This window comes from Tiliqua scincoides, chromosome 3 (genome assembly GCF_035046505.1).
Source record: "Tiliqua scincoides isolate rTilSci1 chromosome 3, rTilSci1.hap2, whole genome shotgun sequence".
NCBI lineage: Eukaryota > Metazoa > Chordata > Lepidosauria > Squamata > Scincidae > Tiliqua > Tiliqua scincoides.
Window position 1 is genome coordinate 209,286,110 of NC_089823.1, and position 17,425 is coordinate 209,303,534.

Sequence of the window (17,425 nt, forward strand, 5' to 3'; positions counted from 1 at the left end):
AAAGAAGCCACAGACACGCATGTTCTCACATAGCTAGGAGATAATTAACTGCAGGGAGAAATAGTCGCATCAGATACATCTTCAGAGTTATTTAAGTATCACTCTACATTAGGGACACTTTACAGATTAACACTCCCACCCACCCCAAAGCTGCTAATTTATCTATTCCAATTGAGTACACACTGGCTACAGTTCACTAGTACATGTACTAACAGATGACTTTAGAACTAAACAGTGAGAAGCAGGTAGTTTCTTCTGCTGCACTTAAAAAGTACACATAAGATACGAGGGTCGCCCAGAAAGTAATGCACCACATTTTTTTTCTCAGCCTACAGTAATGGTACGAATGCGAAACTTTAGATATCCATTATTTGAATTTTCAGGAGTGCACACACAAATTTTTGGTTTCTTCAGACAGATAGCGTAGCTGCAGCAGTGTTTCGAAATGGCATCTTTAAGTGATGTACGTTACAAGCAGTATGTTGTCATTGAATTTCTCACTGCGGAGAAAAACTGTTGGGAACATTCACAAATGTTTGCGTACAGTTTATGGAGAATCTGCAGTCAACAGAAGTACGGTTAGTCGCTGGGCACAGAGGGTGAGGCCATTAGAAGGCGGTTCGGCAGAGCTCCAAGATTTGCAGCGTTCGGGGCAGCCATCCACGGCTGTCACACCTGACAAGACGCAGCTTGCTGATGTGCTCATTCGCGAGGACCAACGCATAACGACTAGGCAGCTGGCGCTGAAGCTATCAATCAGCAAAGGAAGTGTGGATGCAATCATCCGTGCTCTTGATTACTCAAAAGTGTGTGCACGATGGGTTCCGCGCTGTCTTACGGTGGACCACAAATCTCTCAGAAAAAACATTTCTTCTGAGTTGCTGAAACGTTTTGAAGATGAGGGGGAAGCGTTCTTGTCCAGGATTGTGACAGGTGATGAAACCTGGGTTCACCATTTTGAGCCCGAAACAAAACGACAGTCGATGGAATGGCGTCATCCTCAATCTCCACAGAAGAAAAAATTCAAAGCAACTGCTTCCGCCGGTAAGGTCATGATCACTGTGTTTTGGGACTGTGAGGGCGTCATACTCATTGATGTGATGCCAAGAGGCAGCACCATTAATTCTGAAGCTTATGTGAAGACATTAACCAAACTCAAGAAGCGCTTCCAGGGACTTCGGCGCCATAACAACCCAGGTGAATGTTTGATTCAACATGATAACGCTCGGCCTCACACAAGTTTGAGGACTTTGGAACACATCACTAAACAGGGTTGGACTGTGTTACCCCATCCACCCTACAGCCCTGACCTAGCTCCCTCAGACTTCCACTTGTTTGGGCCATTAAAGGATGCCATTCGCAAAAGAAATTTTGAGGATGACGAAGAGGTGATTCGCACAGTGCAGAAATGGCTTCGTGACCAGAACAAGGAGTGGTACCAACAGGGCATACATGCCCTTGTGTCTCGCTGGAGGAAGGCCATAGAACTGGACGGAGATTACGTGGAAAAATAGGGAGTGTAGAAGAAACATCATTCTTTCTTGTGTGTAAGTTTCATTGTGTTCAATAAATAATTGTTGAAGAAAAATATGTGGTACATTACTTTCTGGGCGACCCTTTTGTAGGACAGATTAAATGTTTAAACACTCCAAATTCTTGTGGCATGCAATAGTGAAAGAATACCTCCTGCCAAAACCAGGGGCTTTGATTAAAACTCTGGGACACTTACTCCCAGAAACAAAACATTTACTCCCTCAAAAATAACATGTCATATGCTAAAAATTGGCAATGTTTTCAGATACAATAAAAGCCTTCTAGATTTTGGCTTTTTCGGCATTCTCCTCTTAAACTCCTACACTGTAACGACAACTAGAAAATTTTTGTACAAAAGAAAGTCAACTTTGTCCTCTTCAGACTGTATCAGGTCTGCAAATGACACTTCATTCACTATGGCTTAGTCATAATATTAACTCCAGCTGGCTGGATTTATCTTACTGGACTAGTTCAGGCAATCTAACAAAACCATGGTTTGCTGACCATGAACATAGCATAATGATCTCCAACACTACATGCCATACTGCTCTTGCACATAGGAATTGCACCAAGTTACACAACTCTGCACATCACAGCTACAGTAACTGTGGCTTACTAACTGAGATCAAATCCCAGTATCATATCCTGGTCTGTAAGCCATAGTTCCTGGTTTGGATGACATGGAGAACAGTAGTTTAGCCAATTGGAATTCTGTTAACACAGCCATGTGCCAGAGATGAAAAAGGGTGCAGACTATGAGCTTATGATACACAAGCCAAGGTTTGTAGGATCATTTGAGCTGTTCCATAGACTTATATAATTTGAACACACACCCTTACCTTGATTGTCTACTTTGTCGTCATCTCTGGGAGGTGAATACTTTGGCCGTCGGGGCCCACGTTTTGGTAATCTTTTTCTCTTCAGAACGTCACTTAATCGGCTATCAAAAGAGCATACACTTACTGGAATACATTCAAACACATGTTGAATATTCGATCCAAGACATACCTATTTAAACGAAGTACAGTTGTGCACTGCTTAACAACAGGGATCGGAACCATGCAAGAGATGCGATTTCCCTCAGTCTGAGCCTTGCAGAGGAAGCATGTGGACATGCGCTGCCTCTGGGAAGCTCAGACAACCCTCCGGAGGGGAGGGGAGCTTTCAGAGGGTTGGAATGTGTGCCCCAGATGAGCACATGTGGTTGTCGCTTATGCAATCCTGGCATAAGCCAGAAGGTCGCAAAGTGGCACACACCTGTACCAACGACAACTATTTTGTTTTGCGTTACAAAAACATTCATTCCTCAGCAATTTCAATTGGCAATTTTGCAAAAAGTGATTTAACTTCCATACTAGCATATGACCTAAGTTTTAAAATCTGCTGCTTAACAAAATACTTTTGTTCTAGTGTTGCAAGATGTACAACTTATAGAAAAAACAAAGATTTGTTAGTGAAAACAGAATATACGGAAAAAAATCAAAGAGATACATTCTGCACGAATAGCCACTTATAGCCAACCAACACAGATACCATAATTTCTCTAGTCCTTCTTGCGCTGCACAAGTTCAAGCTGACATAATTTTCAGTTAGCCTGCTAGATATAAGGGACCTTAAGTTGACAATATACATTATAACTGGGGCTTCTCAATACAAGTACTGAAGCAATTTACTTCCTACAATGGCAAGCTCCAGATACCTAAAATCTTTATGCTGTAGCTAAAAAAATCTGCTTGACAGAACACACGTTTCTGCAAGCTCATGGACAATGTCCTGCGATGATCTGCTCCATGTAACAGTCACCTAAGGAATGGCTGGTGAGTATACAGGAGATGGTCTTTTAGGCAGTGACACAAACTCTGAACTCCCTCCTCTGGGAGATTTGTCTGGTCACCCCCATGCCAACTGTCCCATGACTGACAGAGGCCATACTGTTCAGACAGGTCTTCAGTGAGACAGTTATTGCTTGGCCAGATTGTCAAAAATCTGATGACCTTTTTTATTTTATGCTGTTCGATTTAATATATTGTTTTAAGTATTTTGTTATTGCTGTATGCTGCTTTGGAGAGGCCTCTATCTGAAATACAGCTTATAAATATGCTTAAACACCTTGTAAGAAATATTCTTAAAAGGAAGTGACTTTTAAATATTGGCTGCATATCAACAAAAGCTTCTAGCATAAGACACCTTGCAAAAGCTGCCACCAGACTGCTACAATCTGTGATTGGCATAAATTCAAATCCTGAGGAAAAGATCAGCACAGACCACCATGTCTAGCAGTAAACTACCAGCACTACTTTTTACAGTACACCCTACAGAACAAAGGCCACAAAAGATGGATTTGTACTTGAGACTGCTTCAAATTATAGCTGACATCCTCACCTCAAGTGTGGATACTAGTACTTCAGTATATTAATGTGTTGCTCAATCTGGTAGACACAGCTTCTGCACAAACCTAAATCTACTTTGACAGTTTTAACACATATTAATTATGCTTCTGGGTTCCCATACAGTTCCATCTTTTAGACATTAAAAGCACAAGAAGACATGAGACCACTGGAAGAGGTTGCGCCACTTGACAGCACACGCTCATAAATATCTGGCCATGGTAACACACGTTTTAGGATGCAATGCTACACACATTTACCAGGGATCAAGTCCCACTGAACTCAACTGGGCTTACTTTGGAGTAGGCATGCATAGGACTGTGCTATCAAGTCACATTAGAGAGGATTACTGTAACACTCTGTACACCTGCCTTTGGAATGCATTCAGAAGCTCCAACTGATCCACAACGCAGCAGTCCAGGTCATCAGCCATGTCTAAGAACACACAACTTCCTTCTGCACTGGTTACCAGTATACTTTCAGGTTCAATTCGAAGTACTGGTTTTGACTTTCAAAGCCCTAATTGGTTTGGGACCAGGTTATGTGACAGACAACTCCCTTCCTTATGAACCCCGTCACTTCCATCAGTCATCTGAGGTTCTCTCACTGCTGAAAGTACATTCAGGGGCAACACAAGACAGGGATTTGTTAGTTGTGCTTCCCCCACATTATTTCTGGCCAAGACTTTTCAATAAGCATTTCACTGAGTTGACTGATTATGTTCCCTTGACTCCTGCTACTTATTTTGGTTTTTATTGTTTATATTAATTGCTTTTATAGAACTATGTAAAATCCCATCATGTGAGCTGTGTTGGGAAGCCAACAGCAGATTATAAATCTCTAAATAACGAAGAATCTGTTCCAATAGCACCACTGTCCACTTACCCCTGTGGACTCAGGTCCAGAGAGTCTTCTCTACTGTGCTGTAAGCTTGGAGAGCCCAAGTCTGCAGCTGCATTGCTAGCAGCCGTAGCTGTTCCAGTACTTATAGCACCTAGTGTTCCTGAGCCATTAGTGCAGGCTTTGGGGGGACTAGTCAACAAAGCCTCAGATTCTGCTAGATTTTTCACCTGGTGCATCACACCTTTAAAGAAAAAAATTAAGAAATGTCAGCCTCCTCAGTAAATCAGTAACATATTCAAGAAGACATCAGCATTTGTCAGGGTACCTTACACAAAAACCATTCAAACACTCACTTTTCAACTATATTTTCATAATAAAAGCATGATGCAGTTTGCACCCTACAAATACTTTGCGGTAAATACAGGTCTGCATGCACAGAAGAAGAAAGGGATTGGTGATGGAAAAATTCTGAAAGTGGGAGGAGGACCAGTGCCTTAATTTTACAGAAGTATTCTGAAGTGACAATGATTAAGCTTCATTTAAAAAAAATATATAACTTCTTGACTAGCTTGCACAGTTCTACAATTATATAAATTTGCCAATTCGTTTTAGCAGGTATTTGTTTCATTTTGACCTTTGTATTTAATTTGTACAGTTTTCAAAGCTAATTTTTTTTAGTTAATAAAAGAAGGATCAAGAACTTTAAGGCAACATTTCACCTTGCCTTAATTATATGCAATATAATGTGCCATGCAATTATATTCTTAAGTCCTAAAAAAACCCATTTCCCATCTTAACTTGGAAGGACACCCACTGTTAATTCAACAAGTTAACCTCATCTGACATGTCTGTGCCAACATCTCTGCCTACAAACATGCCTGATTCCATTATTACTAAAGCAACTAATTCCCCCTAGCCCAAGCACATTTTTCAGACACAATAAGCCTCTGAATTGAAATCCGAGTTAACACATTCTACTTAAAATTCATTCAAGCAAGAAGCCTGCAGAAGCTCATCTGTTCTATATTGCATTACATAAAATATATCATTTCAGAGTTACATCAACCAGAAGTTAGTATTACCTTCTCTTCTGAAATAAACACTAAAAATGTCAGGTAACTTTTGCATTAAGATCTCTGCCATTTGAAGAGCTCCAACTACTATCTTAAGGTCTTGACTTGACAGCATGGAGGCAATATGACTGCAACAGATAAGGATAGTTAGAACATTACAGTAAACCTGGTTTAAGCAAAACAATTTCATATTTGTCATACATTACATAAACAAATAAGGCAGAACCAAACATCTTCAGCACAGTAACCCTAAAAAATGGGCAGGGAAAGAGTGAGAAGGTATAGGTAAAGATCATCTAGCTCATTTAAAGATCTAGTTCATACTTTACAAGAAGGCCAGTCATAGTATACAATCTACAGAGCTTAGTCCTGAAATGTGCCTGACTCTTTTGTTGCATTTGCCTTGTTCATACTTTAAAAAGTAACATTTGAAGTGGCCCTCAGTATTAACGCTATGAACATAAAAGGCTGGTTGTTCATAAAGCATGTTATTCCTCCCAAGCAGTTTTTACATTTAATGTTTTTGTTAAGTGTCTAAATTGTCCCCTAGATTATCAGCCTATTCCTTTTGTCTTTCAAGAATTATCCGCCATGCAGTATCAAATTGTTTTTAGGGCATACTACTAGGCAATTCATAAACAAGTTTATGAAATGAGTAATGAAGATTCAGTAATCCAAGTTTATCAGGTTACATCAAGACAATACAAGAGCTATAAATGCAAGTGCCATTTAAAGTATTTCATATCACAGGAGCATACTGAAGGTCTCTGTGTTGGCAAAGTACAATGACTAATGTTCAAGTGAGAATAGCAGCAAGCTGCTAAATTGTCTTCAGAAAGGGAAATTTAACAATTACCTTGATACTGCATGATTTTTCAGCACATCCTTCAGAAGTTCAGCATCAGCAAAATAAATTATCCTAAGAATTGCTCTAAGGCACTTGTGTCTAACAGCAGGTCCAGCTGAAGAACTGTACACTTCATAGAGAACACCAAACAAGGTTTTAATAAAGGATTTTGCTAGTTCTGGGTCTTCTTTCATCAACTGGGCTCGAGCATCATCCTTCTTCAATTCTGGATGTCCACCTATAGCAGAACAGGTGATTGTTAAAGTCATGCAGACATTCAAGTCACTTTGTCTTTCAACTTAAAACCTTCAACAAGGCAGCTTACACTACACATCATATAAAAACAAAACTTACAACATAACCTAAACAAAACAGAGCATCAGAATCTTAAATCACTTTGAAAACATCTTAGAAACAGCCCTGACTACAAGCCACAAGTTGTCCAATGATCTACTCAACTTTGTCTAAGTATATGCTTGAGCAGGTATTCAAAGCATTCTGTTGAAAGCTTTTCTGTTGATCATTTTTTGTTTACAATTACAAAACAGATAATTCTAATGCAAGGCAGTTTATGATTATCCAATACTGGACCAGCAAGCTCTTCAACCCCTTCCAGCACCATACTATTTTTACTTCACGCTGAACTGTAATGCCAGCAGAAGTCTCACTACATTGTATTCCACTTACATGGAAGTCCTGACCAAACATATCCTCAAAAGGAGTGGAATTCCAGCAGACTATTTCAGCAGGATTCAATTTTAGAACCACTATAAAATCAGGGCTGTAGCAATTCAGAAGTCAGAATGTTCAGCCTAACAAGTCATGTGCTATCCGCTCGCAGTTAAAATAAATAGCCCACATGCAAAGATTATGCAGAAAAAAATCATTTATTTTTCCATTCATTCTTTACAAAGGATACAAGAGTAGATAAGTATTAGAGTTGCAACTTCACAAACTGAAATACACATGACCAAGAGTAGCATTGGTTTTCAAATGAGAAATATCTGAAGCAGCAAGATGTTGGTGGAAACAGCCTTTGGAGTCAATAGTCAAGATAAGAAGTAGTACTTACTAGTGTTAGTATTTGCTAGAGGATTAGGTTTTCTCTGAATGGCACGTGCTGTTCCAGTATCCTCATTGATCTGCTGCATAGAATTGAAGTCAATTGTATAAACACGGCCCAACGTAGACAGACTTATCTCATCTTCACCAACCTGATGGGCTGCCTGAGGACAAAAACAAAGCATAAGCATTAACCGAGCTTGGAATTAACACCTTTCTGTGAATTTTAGACACACTCAAACATGACACTTTCAAACAAATACCATCAAAAGATACCAACAGAACTGGATCAAACCTAATACCAAACTATGTTTACCCCAACTATTATTTAGACTTAAAGCCATAATTTCCATTTTCAAATGCACAAACAGCTACAGTTTTAACGGTTTAAGAACTCTCAGATGCTATTCTACAAAGGTGAAAAGCAACAGCCAAAAGCACAATTTGCCAGTTTATTTGCCAATAAACTGAAGGTATATTCAGTTGGTTTCATGCATTAAAAATTTGTCACTGTCAAATTAAAAATTTGTCAAATTTTTTAGTTTGTCAAATTAAAAATTTGTCACTGTGTTTAAAAAGAAACACAAGTTCAACCCAATAGCAATCTTGTGCCTTTGCTGGGGGTGCGTGAGGGTAAATAGAATGCTAGATGCAGGGATATGGCAGCAAAATATAAGCATCTCACAGACTCCCGGCCTCCTCTCTTACAGATGGACCAGCAGGGGTGAGTCCATCAGGCAGGTCACATCACAATAAGGATTTATTTCATTGACAAAGAGCTTAAAACAGACATTTTTAGAGACTGGATCCTGAATAGCAAGCAAAATATTCCAATGTAACATTTGCGTTGCTTAAGAGATCCATCACCTAATCATTCAGGTATTAATAGCATTAGAACAGATTGACAAGTAAGATGAACAGATGCTTTCAATGCATAATTGAAGTTTGGTCAGTATTGTTTACTAGTATATGCACTTTTAGGACAAAGACTGATTAAGGGACCTATAGAATGTACAAGAAAGATATACCAAAATCAGTACCTCAATTATCCTGCTATCAATTCTGTTATAGGGATGCCAGAGACCCCTGTCATCACGCCACTGCCATATTGCACCATCTGTGTTTTGTGCATTTCCTTTCTTTAGCATTGTGTCGACAGCAAAAATTCCTTCTTTAGGCAGACAGGGCATCAATTCACTGAAAAACCAAACAGTTACTCATGAATTTTTCCAAGCAATGTGGCAACCTTCATTTTAGCATATTATGACATTGGTATCTCAGGCAAACATTACAGCTCAGAAAACTCACCATATAAGTGAAGTAAGCTCATATAGTTCTTGAGGGCTTCTAGGAACAAGGTCTATTTGTTCCTGACAACTCCCATTTGAGGCTCCACACAGGAGAAAGTGAAGAGTTTCTGCAATATCTTTAGAAAAAGAAAAGAAATCACAGTATTAATCTGTCATGTACTAAAACTGCTTTATTTAACTTGAGTATTTTTGAAAGCATTCTCTTCCAAAAGTCATTTTCTTTCATTGAAGTGGTAAGTCAACAGCAACATCAACCAATATGAAAATCGAGATTAAGTATATGCACAATGCTTCCATTACAGGCTATAGCAGAGCACCTACAGCTGTGTTCTTCAACCTTTGGTTCATTACCCCAATGCAGCCACAAATCCGTTGTGGGGTTGTGCCAACTTATGGGAACAAAAATGCAGTTGAACACTTGCCTAGAGCACCACCAGGTAAAGGGGGAAAGCATCTAGTGCAGGGGTGCTCAACAGGTGGATCGCGATCTACCGGTAGATCGCGAGGCAAAATGAGTAGATCGCGGAGTGCCGACCCCCCCTTCACGTGCCTCTGGGAGGAAACGCCGGGAGTAAGGCCCATTGTACTCAATGGGGTTTACTCCCAGGTAAGTGTGGCTAGGATTGCAGCCTCACAGCCTAATCCTAGGCATGTCTACTCAGGAGTAAGTCCTGTTATACTCACTGGGGCTCAAGGTACACCAACATACATTGTACACATAAATGTTATATGTTATGATGGCGCAAACACTGTAAAACTCTGGTAGATCTCCGGGCCTTGCTGGGTTTCAAAGTAGCTCTCGAGCCAAAAAAGTGTGAGCACCCCTGATCTAGTGTATGCCTTCAGGTTCCAAGAGACTGTGTCCCAGTCTTGCTTAGGTTCTTAGCAATTGGGACTACAAAAGTAGCAGTATAAGGTAGTTATTTATGGGCATCAGGATTTAGAGTGCAATTTAATTATCTCAATTTAACTATTTCAAAGCAATAATTCAGAGATTTGTCTTATCCAAGTGGAATGTACACCAGATTTGTTACTTCCTAGTTTAGGGGAAGAACTGCCTGTTGAACTTCTTTCTCCCCAGCCCATGTTGAGGGGAGATACCAAGGCAAAGCGTGGGTGCATGGAGCTAAATTCATAAAGCCAGTATGGTATACAAAACTGCATGACTATTTGCTGCTTACATGGCACGGACATTAAGAATTTGGATTTCAAGAGCATGGAAACACCTTAGCATTCACCTTAATTGAAGAGTTCCTTATGTTTGAATAAAAGTTACTTGCCATGTCCCACTGTTGTGATCTACCTCAAGAAACACTGGTGGCTCTAATTGTTTTCACATTAATGCACTGAATGCACCATATATGTTCAGTCACAGTTTAACACCCAAGGAAAAACTCAATTCAGGTTTTGACTCACAAATCAAATAAGCAATCTTTCTCCAGTCATCCCTCATCTTAGTCATCCCTCATCTTAGACTCAGATGCCAAACTTTACATGGTCAGGCTACCAAAAAAACCAAAACACAAAACCAGCAGTTTAAGTAGTTCAGGAGATTCTGTCTACCATTTGAATGACTAAATACATGCCTGAGATCAGAGAATGAAGTTGCTATTTCCTCAGTCAGTTTCAGTTCCTGCCTGTTTCTTGCTATTTTTAAAGAGACAGTACATTTTGAGAACACATGTTTTTAGCTTTTTGATCTGACTCTGGAACAATGCACAAGATGGGTGACTGTATCTACAGATTAAACCTAAATCTTTACTGTCTGCTGTAGTAGCATCATTAATTTGAAATGAAAATTCTGCTTGCCTATCTGTAGACCAAACCTGGTGAAAACTATGTCAAACAAATGCACTTACTTTGCTTCATAAGTTGAACCGCTAGCGTAGGACAGTTGGAGCACATTAGGGAAAACATGCGCACTACCATGATGAACATCCCTGAGCTCAGAATTGGAGGAGTCACTACCAGGAGCTGCTGAATATTTGTGAGCAAGTCCTTGGAGGCAACTTGCTGAAGCAAATTCTTTAATAAAAAGATGAAAAAATTAAATACTAAAATAATCTGATCGGAACCATCAACATAGTGCTAATGAAAGTAAGCAAGTGGGTTACCTCTTCATGTTGGAAGTTGTCCACTAGACGTGCAAAACAGAGGCAAGTGCTTTCTACTGACTTTTTGTCCTAAATTAGAATACAAATACTAAGTTTCAATGCAGAGGATTTAACACATCAAGAACTGTAACCCTGGAACTGCTCTATGAAGAGTCTGGCATTCAGTAATGGGGAAAGGAATAACACCATTCGACACCAACAGATTATAGACTAAAAAACCGTCATAGCCTGTACTCCATCTTAGCTACAAAAACAAATTGAGACAAAGTATCATATCCAATAGTAGACTGTTCTATTTTGTCATTCGTGTCAAGATAATATTCCCGCATGACACATACAGGACACTAAAGTTTACATAATACAACGCTTCAAAAAGATGGCAACACTCTCGACAGCTTCTGACCTGGTGAGTTAGCCTTTGTGTAAGCAATGGTAGAGAATCTGCAACAAAGTGAAACTCATCAGGAGTGATGCTCTGGCAGCAGTTGGCAGCAATGGCTAGTGCATTCCTCTGGGCATTTATGCTGAAAAATTCCAGATATAGCAGACAGTCTGCCAAACCTCCCTATAATAGAGGAGCAAAAGAAGAACATATTTAAGTTTAAATGTTAGAGCAAGTTCAAGAAAGTTTAAGCAAGTTGAGGGGGTTTGCAACCACAAGAGATACACCCAAGTAAATGGAAGTTACTGCTTGTTGGAAAAGTAAATTCTGGTCATGATCAAAGAGTGCAAGATAAAAAAAATAGCCTTTTCTGATTTAAAGAAGTACTTACTGCCTGCAGAATAGCTTTACTATGTCTGCGTGATAACATCTCCAGGGCAGTCAGTGCCTGCTCTGCCACATCAATACATTGAATAACTTGCAGCTAGAACAAAATGAAAGCAATTTACTTAGTCTATTTTCAGAGCGATATGAAATAAGATTAGAAACTGATCCACACTGTCAGTCCTCTCAAATGCTCAGCCTTCCAACTGTATTTTAATAGCTTTCATTACCAATAACAGTCATGCTTTAATATTTTATACTAACTCAACTATTAGCAATGCTTTCATACAGAACATTCAATAATGACATTTCTTTTCTATTATCCATCTGATTCAAGACACACATTAATATAGTTCGTTTTTATTCTTTGCTTAATTGCATGCATAGAAAAAGACCATCCAGTGTTTGTAAAGAATACCACAAGGTCAAGCCCTTTATCGTATTTCAATTTGATAACTAGCCCTCCATTACATTGCTTGCCACCCTTGCCATGGTGAGTGGGAAAACATCCTGTGAATCCTGTGGGACACCACAGGCCAAGAGGAAAGGTGTCAAACTGAAGACCCCCCACAACACCTTCTGGAACCTAACAGGTAAGATCAGAGTAATTGAATAATAGTGCTTCCAAGCACCATACCTATAAGGCAGGGGGGCTCAATAGGTGGATCGCGATCTACCGGTAGATCGCGAGGCAAAATGAGTAGATCGCGGAGTGCCGACCCCCCCTTCACGTGCCTCTGGGAGGAGAGTAAGGCCCATTGTACTCAATGGGGCTTACTCCCAGGTAAGTGTGGCTAGGATTGCAGCCTCACAGCCTAATCCTAGGCATGTCTACTCAGGAGTAAGTCCTGTTATACTCACTGGGGCTCAAGGTACACCAACATACATTGTACACATAAATGTTATATGTTATGATGGCGCAAACACTGTAAAACAAACTCTGGTAGATCTCTGGGCCTTGCTGGGTTTCAAAGTAGCTCTCAAGCCAAAAAAAGTGTGAGCACCCCTGCTATAAGGTGTCCAGAAAGATCCCATGTTCAATGGTATCAACAGAAACTAAGTGGTTTCTGCAGAATTGGCAGGCATGCACTGCCCCCAACAGTTCTAAGTGAAGATTATTCATTAGGATGGCCAAGGCGTTTCTGTTCTAAACCCAGGCCAAAAGTGAGAGCAACAAGGGTCCAAGGAGAGAACTCCTGAAGTTGGGTCACCATTACATGTTTGAATACCTTGCCTAAGAACAGAAAGTTGGAATTTAGCTAATAATTATCCAGCATAGGTGAATGTTGGGAGAGAGTCACTTAAAATGGCAGTAGTTCAGCCTCTTTTGGCTGAACCCAAAACTACTCACTGGGAAGGGTATTTGTTTTTAATTGTGCTTTTATGTTTTTTCTATTTGCTGTAAGTCACCTTGGGTCCCCATGGGGAGAAAGGCAGGATAAAAATGTAGTAAGTAAATAAAGCAGGATGAAATAGAACTCTGCCTACTTCCCTCCCCCCATACACAATCCCATGGATGGTTTCTTCTTAAATCTTTTTAAAAAAAGGAAGCAGAGTCCATAGCAAAAAGTACTCTTCTTAAATCCTACAGAACAAGCATTTCTCAAGACAACCTGAACTAGCTTGGTATAGGATTGTAGTTAAACACGTATCTGACTGCTCAAATGGCAGTTGTGTAGATTTTTTTAAGCCACTGATCTTGGCTTTGATAAACTAACACCTCAGACAACTGCGGATAGACAAGTCATTACCAGTCTAAAATTCTGAAGTCTGGAATTACAAAGTACCAGGTAGCCTTTGATGTGCAGATATACAAAATGGTCAAGACAGAAGACTTCTCCTTCAAATACATTGAGTTAATTGTTTTATATTTTAAACAATTTTTTTATTTTTTATTTAATTACTTGATTTATATCCCACCCCTCTCTCCAAAGGGCACCTTAGGTAGTTCACAACACATTAATATATAAAACATACCATATTAAAAGCCAACCAGTGGTGAACAGCAGCCATAAAAACCATCGGTTGTAAAAACATAAAATAAAAATCAACGAGTACCAGTGGGCCATCAACAAGGCACCTTTAAAAAACCCAACTGCATTCCTGAAGGCTTTTTGGAATAAGGTCTTCAGATCTCACCAGAAAGCTTCTAACAAAGGAGTAGTTCTCAATTCAGAGAGGAGGGAGAACCATAAAATAGGTGCCATGACTAAGAAGGCCCTATTTCTGGTCACGTTTCCCCTCCCCCCCAAGTCTCTCAATGGCAACACATCCAAAAGGGCCAAGTTATACCAACTCATCTCTGTTTTTTCTCAAGGGGGGGATCGCTGCTCCCATATGATCTTTTTGCTTGTTAAAAGTGATACTAGCAATCTCCAAGCACAACTATGATCAAGAATTGTAGCCCTGAACAAGAAAGCCTTAGGAAAATTGTCTTTCCAATAGAAACCTAATGAAGTTTGTGACCCAGATAGCAAAACCAAAGTTCTTATCAACCTACTCAATGTACACTAAGCAGCATATCTAAACAGCAGAATGAGAAAACTTTTTCAAGAAGGACTTCAGTTGCAACCAATTATGTTGACCTAGTAACAATATTAGCTTACCTTTTCCAAAAAAACAGGAATTGCATCTACAACAACAGCAGATGACCTGGGAAGTGCTTCCATCATATAGGTTAAGGCTCGACAAGCATGATTCATCTGTAAAGATGACAAACTTCTATCACTATCCAGAACATGGAAAACTAGCAAGGCTGGCTTTCAAGATTTACCTGAGGATGCATTGAAACAAAGTTTTCATGCAATACTTACAATGTCAAAGTTGTGCTCCATCTGTAGCAATGTTATCTATAAAACAATATGAAGGAATTAGTTATCTGTCTGTTCAGGGGAAGAGACTTCTTTATATTCAATCAATTTACAAGCCTGCTGGGAGTTCAGCTTGTCATGGCTTAACAATGAGAAGGTGGATCTTAAGTCACTGTGCATGCTTAGCACAAATATTTCATGCACAACATTGCTTTCAATCTCCAACAGTCAGCATTTACAATCCTGCCTGAGGATATGGCTAGGTGACCCCAGTAAGCTGTACTGTTAATGTAGTGAAGGAATTTGGATACTGTTAAAGATGGGCAAGATGCAAATAAACTTGGCAGGTATTCTCAGACTCAGTCAAGGCACAAAAGATCCAAAAGTAACACGATGACATTTCTTATTGCGTCATTTTTATTCACTCCATTTTACATAGGAGATGATGAGTAGGCATCATCCAAAGATGTCAATAACACAATTGGCACACCTTCACCCTCCTTGAACTGAGTTCAGAAATCTTTGCTAATGGAGGCTACCGATGGGACCAATTGCCTCCAAACAGCAGCTTAAATGCCATTCAGAAATTACAGGTGTTTCTGGGGAACAGGTTCTGACCTTGAACAGGAGGTAACAGCAGTGTAACTTAAGTTTTGACTTTTAGTCTTTAGGATAGAACCTTGAATTACACCGTCATACTCATTACTGGCAAGCCAAGAACTGCATCATTCTGGTGCTATCATATTTTAAATTTCCCATTACAACCTAATTATCACCAGTCTCAAATCTGTATCAGCATGCTGTATGCTGGATTGAGTTAACAAGAATATAGGTGGCACTGAAGTGGCAGCTGCCTCCATTACATAGTGCCTGATGAATGCACATTACAGTGTTGCTCCAGGACTGTTTTGGCTTAGTGTCCTGGGGAGATTTCAACATGCCTAAGTAGACTGCATCCTGCATAACTTGTTCTGTTCTTATGCTAGCCTACTATAGTTTCCTAACTCATCCATCACCACTAGTCATGTATGTAGGGCAGTGTTTTCCAAACAGTTTAGAATCAGAACCCACCTAAAACTTAGAGTCAAAAGTAGAGATGTACCTAGGAGAGTTCACAGGTGCAAGCGCTCTCAGGTGGCACAGCTGGGGGGTTGGCAACACTCACCAGCTGTGCCGCCTGGTTCCATGCCACTCCCCCCAACAGTTGCATGCCACGTGCAGCCTCTCCAGCCCTCAGAAGGCCTTCAAAGTGCAGCCTCTGGCCCTCAGAAGACCTCTGGATGTGACCAGGGGTGGCATTTCATGGTCCTGGCCCTGGGGCAGCACGAGGCTCTGTTAAATATTAGTCTTACAGTACAGCACATATCAAAACAGAACTAAACTTGCTTGGGTCTGAGATAATTTAAGAACTCTCAAAGCTAAAGCCATCACCTTGAATTTTGCCCCCAGTGACACTCTTGAAATATTGGCACAGATACAAAATTTCTGGAATTAGTACTAGACAAGAACGAAAAATTGCTGCATTTTCAACCAGTTGATGTTTCCAAACTATTCCAAAGAAAAATTCCACAAAGTAGATTACAATGGTTATGTCAAGGAATTTCTAGGCAAATATTCTGAGGCAGTTTCTGGAAGGGACCATCAGGCCCAGATGGGGAGACTGTTTGGCTGGGGGGTGGAGACTGCAGGCCAGCCTGCCTGATTGCTCTCCTCCTCTCTCCCCAGGTATTTCCAGCTTGCTGGGCTTGCCAGAAGCGCGAGCCTTTGGCGCGAGCCGAAGGGCAAGAGCCAAAGGGGCTCTTGGCTCGTGGCTCTTAGCCTGGGGCTCGTGCCCGGAAGATCAGGTGCCCTATCCGACAGCAGACCAACTAACAGCAGTCAGATACCCTCCCCGTCGGTGGAGGCAGGGGAGAGAGGAGCAACAATTGTTTTTACAGCAGAGGATCCGCCTGCAGGCCAGTCTCAGAAGGTGGGCCTTGCCACATGAGTGTGTTCTCAGGAGGGAGCTCAGGGGAAGGAAAGGGTGCCACTATCAGGAGAGTGACAGGCCAGGGGAGATATGGCGGTGGGGGACGGACAGGCCATTACAGGAGAAGGAGAGTTAATCACAGGCAGATCATCTCCCCTTCTGGTCCCTCCCCCAATTCTCGGATGCCTGGTGGTCTTGGCAGTGAGTCCCTGGATCTGAAGCTGCTACTTTTGAATGCCAGGTCGGTGAATAATAAGACCTGTATCACCCAGGATTTGATTCTGGATGAGAAAGCCGACCTGGTATGCATTATGGAGACCTGGTTGGACATGGAGGGAGGCGTTAGTCTCTCTGAACTTTGTCCACCAGGCTTCCAGGTGTTGCAGCAGCCAAGATTGCAGGGACAGGGAGGGGGAGTTGCAATGGTCTATCGTGAGTCCATCTCCCTCACCAGGTGCCCTGTCCAGCAGTCTGCTGGGTTCGAGTGCCTGCATGTTGTGTTGAGAGGGCCGGACAGGATTGGGATTCTGTTGGTGTACCGCCCGCCCTGCTGCCCAACAGTCTCTCTGCCTGTGCTGACTGGGGTGATCTCGGGGGTGGCATTGAAGGCCCCCCGCCTGTTAGTGCTGGGGGACTTCAATGTTCATGCCGAGGCCCCTGCGGTAGGTGCAGCTCAGGATTTCATGGCTGCCATGACAACCATGGGCCTGT

At 41.1% G+C, this 17,425-nt stretch overlaps 1 protein-coding gene across 4 annotated transcripts in view; it reads right to left on the reverse strand.

Annotated features, from left to right (window-relative positions):
- The window catches only part of TRIP12 (thyroid hormone receptor interactor 12), a 101,030-nt gene that overhangs the window by 21,716 nt on the left and 61,889 nt on the right, over positions 1-17,425 (reverse strand). For all 4 annotated transcript variants that reach the window (XM_066622658.1, XM_066622656.1, XM_066622660.1 and 1 more), the window contains 13 exons: positions 14,749-14,784; positions 14,542-14,637; positions 11,943-12,035; positions 11,573-11,734; positions 11,170-11,238; positions 10,915-11,080; positions 9,054-9,171; positions 8,786-8,942; positions 7,756-7,909; positions 6,693-6,921; positions 5,846-5,964; positions 4,806-5,004; positions 2,373-2,473 (listed from right to left, as the gene is read on the reverse strand). In XM_066622658.1, the coding sequence (XP_066478755.1) occupies positions 2,373-2,473; positions 4,806-5,004; positions 5,846-5,964; positions 6,693-6,921; positions 7,756-7,909; positions 8,786-8,942; positions 9,054-9,171; positions 10,915-11,080; positions 11,170-11,238; positions 11,573-11,734; positions 11,943-12,035; positions 14,542-14,637; positions 14,749-14,784 (1,699 nt within the window). The remainder of the gene's footprint in view (positions 1-2,372; positions 2,474-4,805; positions 5,005-5,845; positions 5,965-6,692; positions 6,922-7,755; positions 7,910-8,785; positions 8,943-9,053; positions 9,172-10,914; positions 11,081-11,169; positions 11,239-11,572; positions 11,735-11,942; positions 12,036-14,541; positions 14,638-14,748; positions 14,785-17,425) is intronic.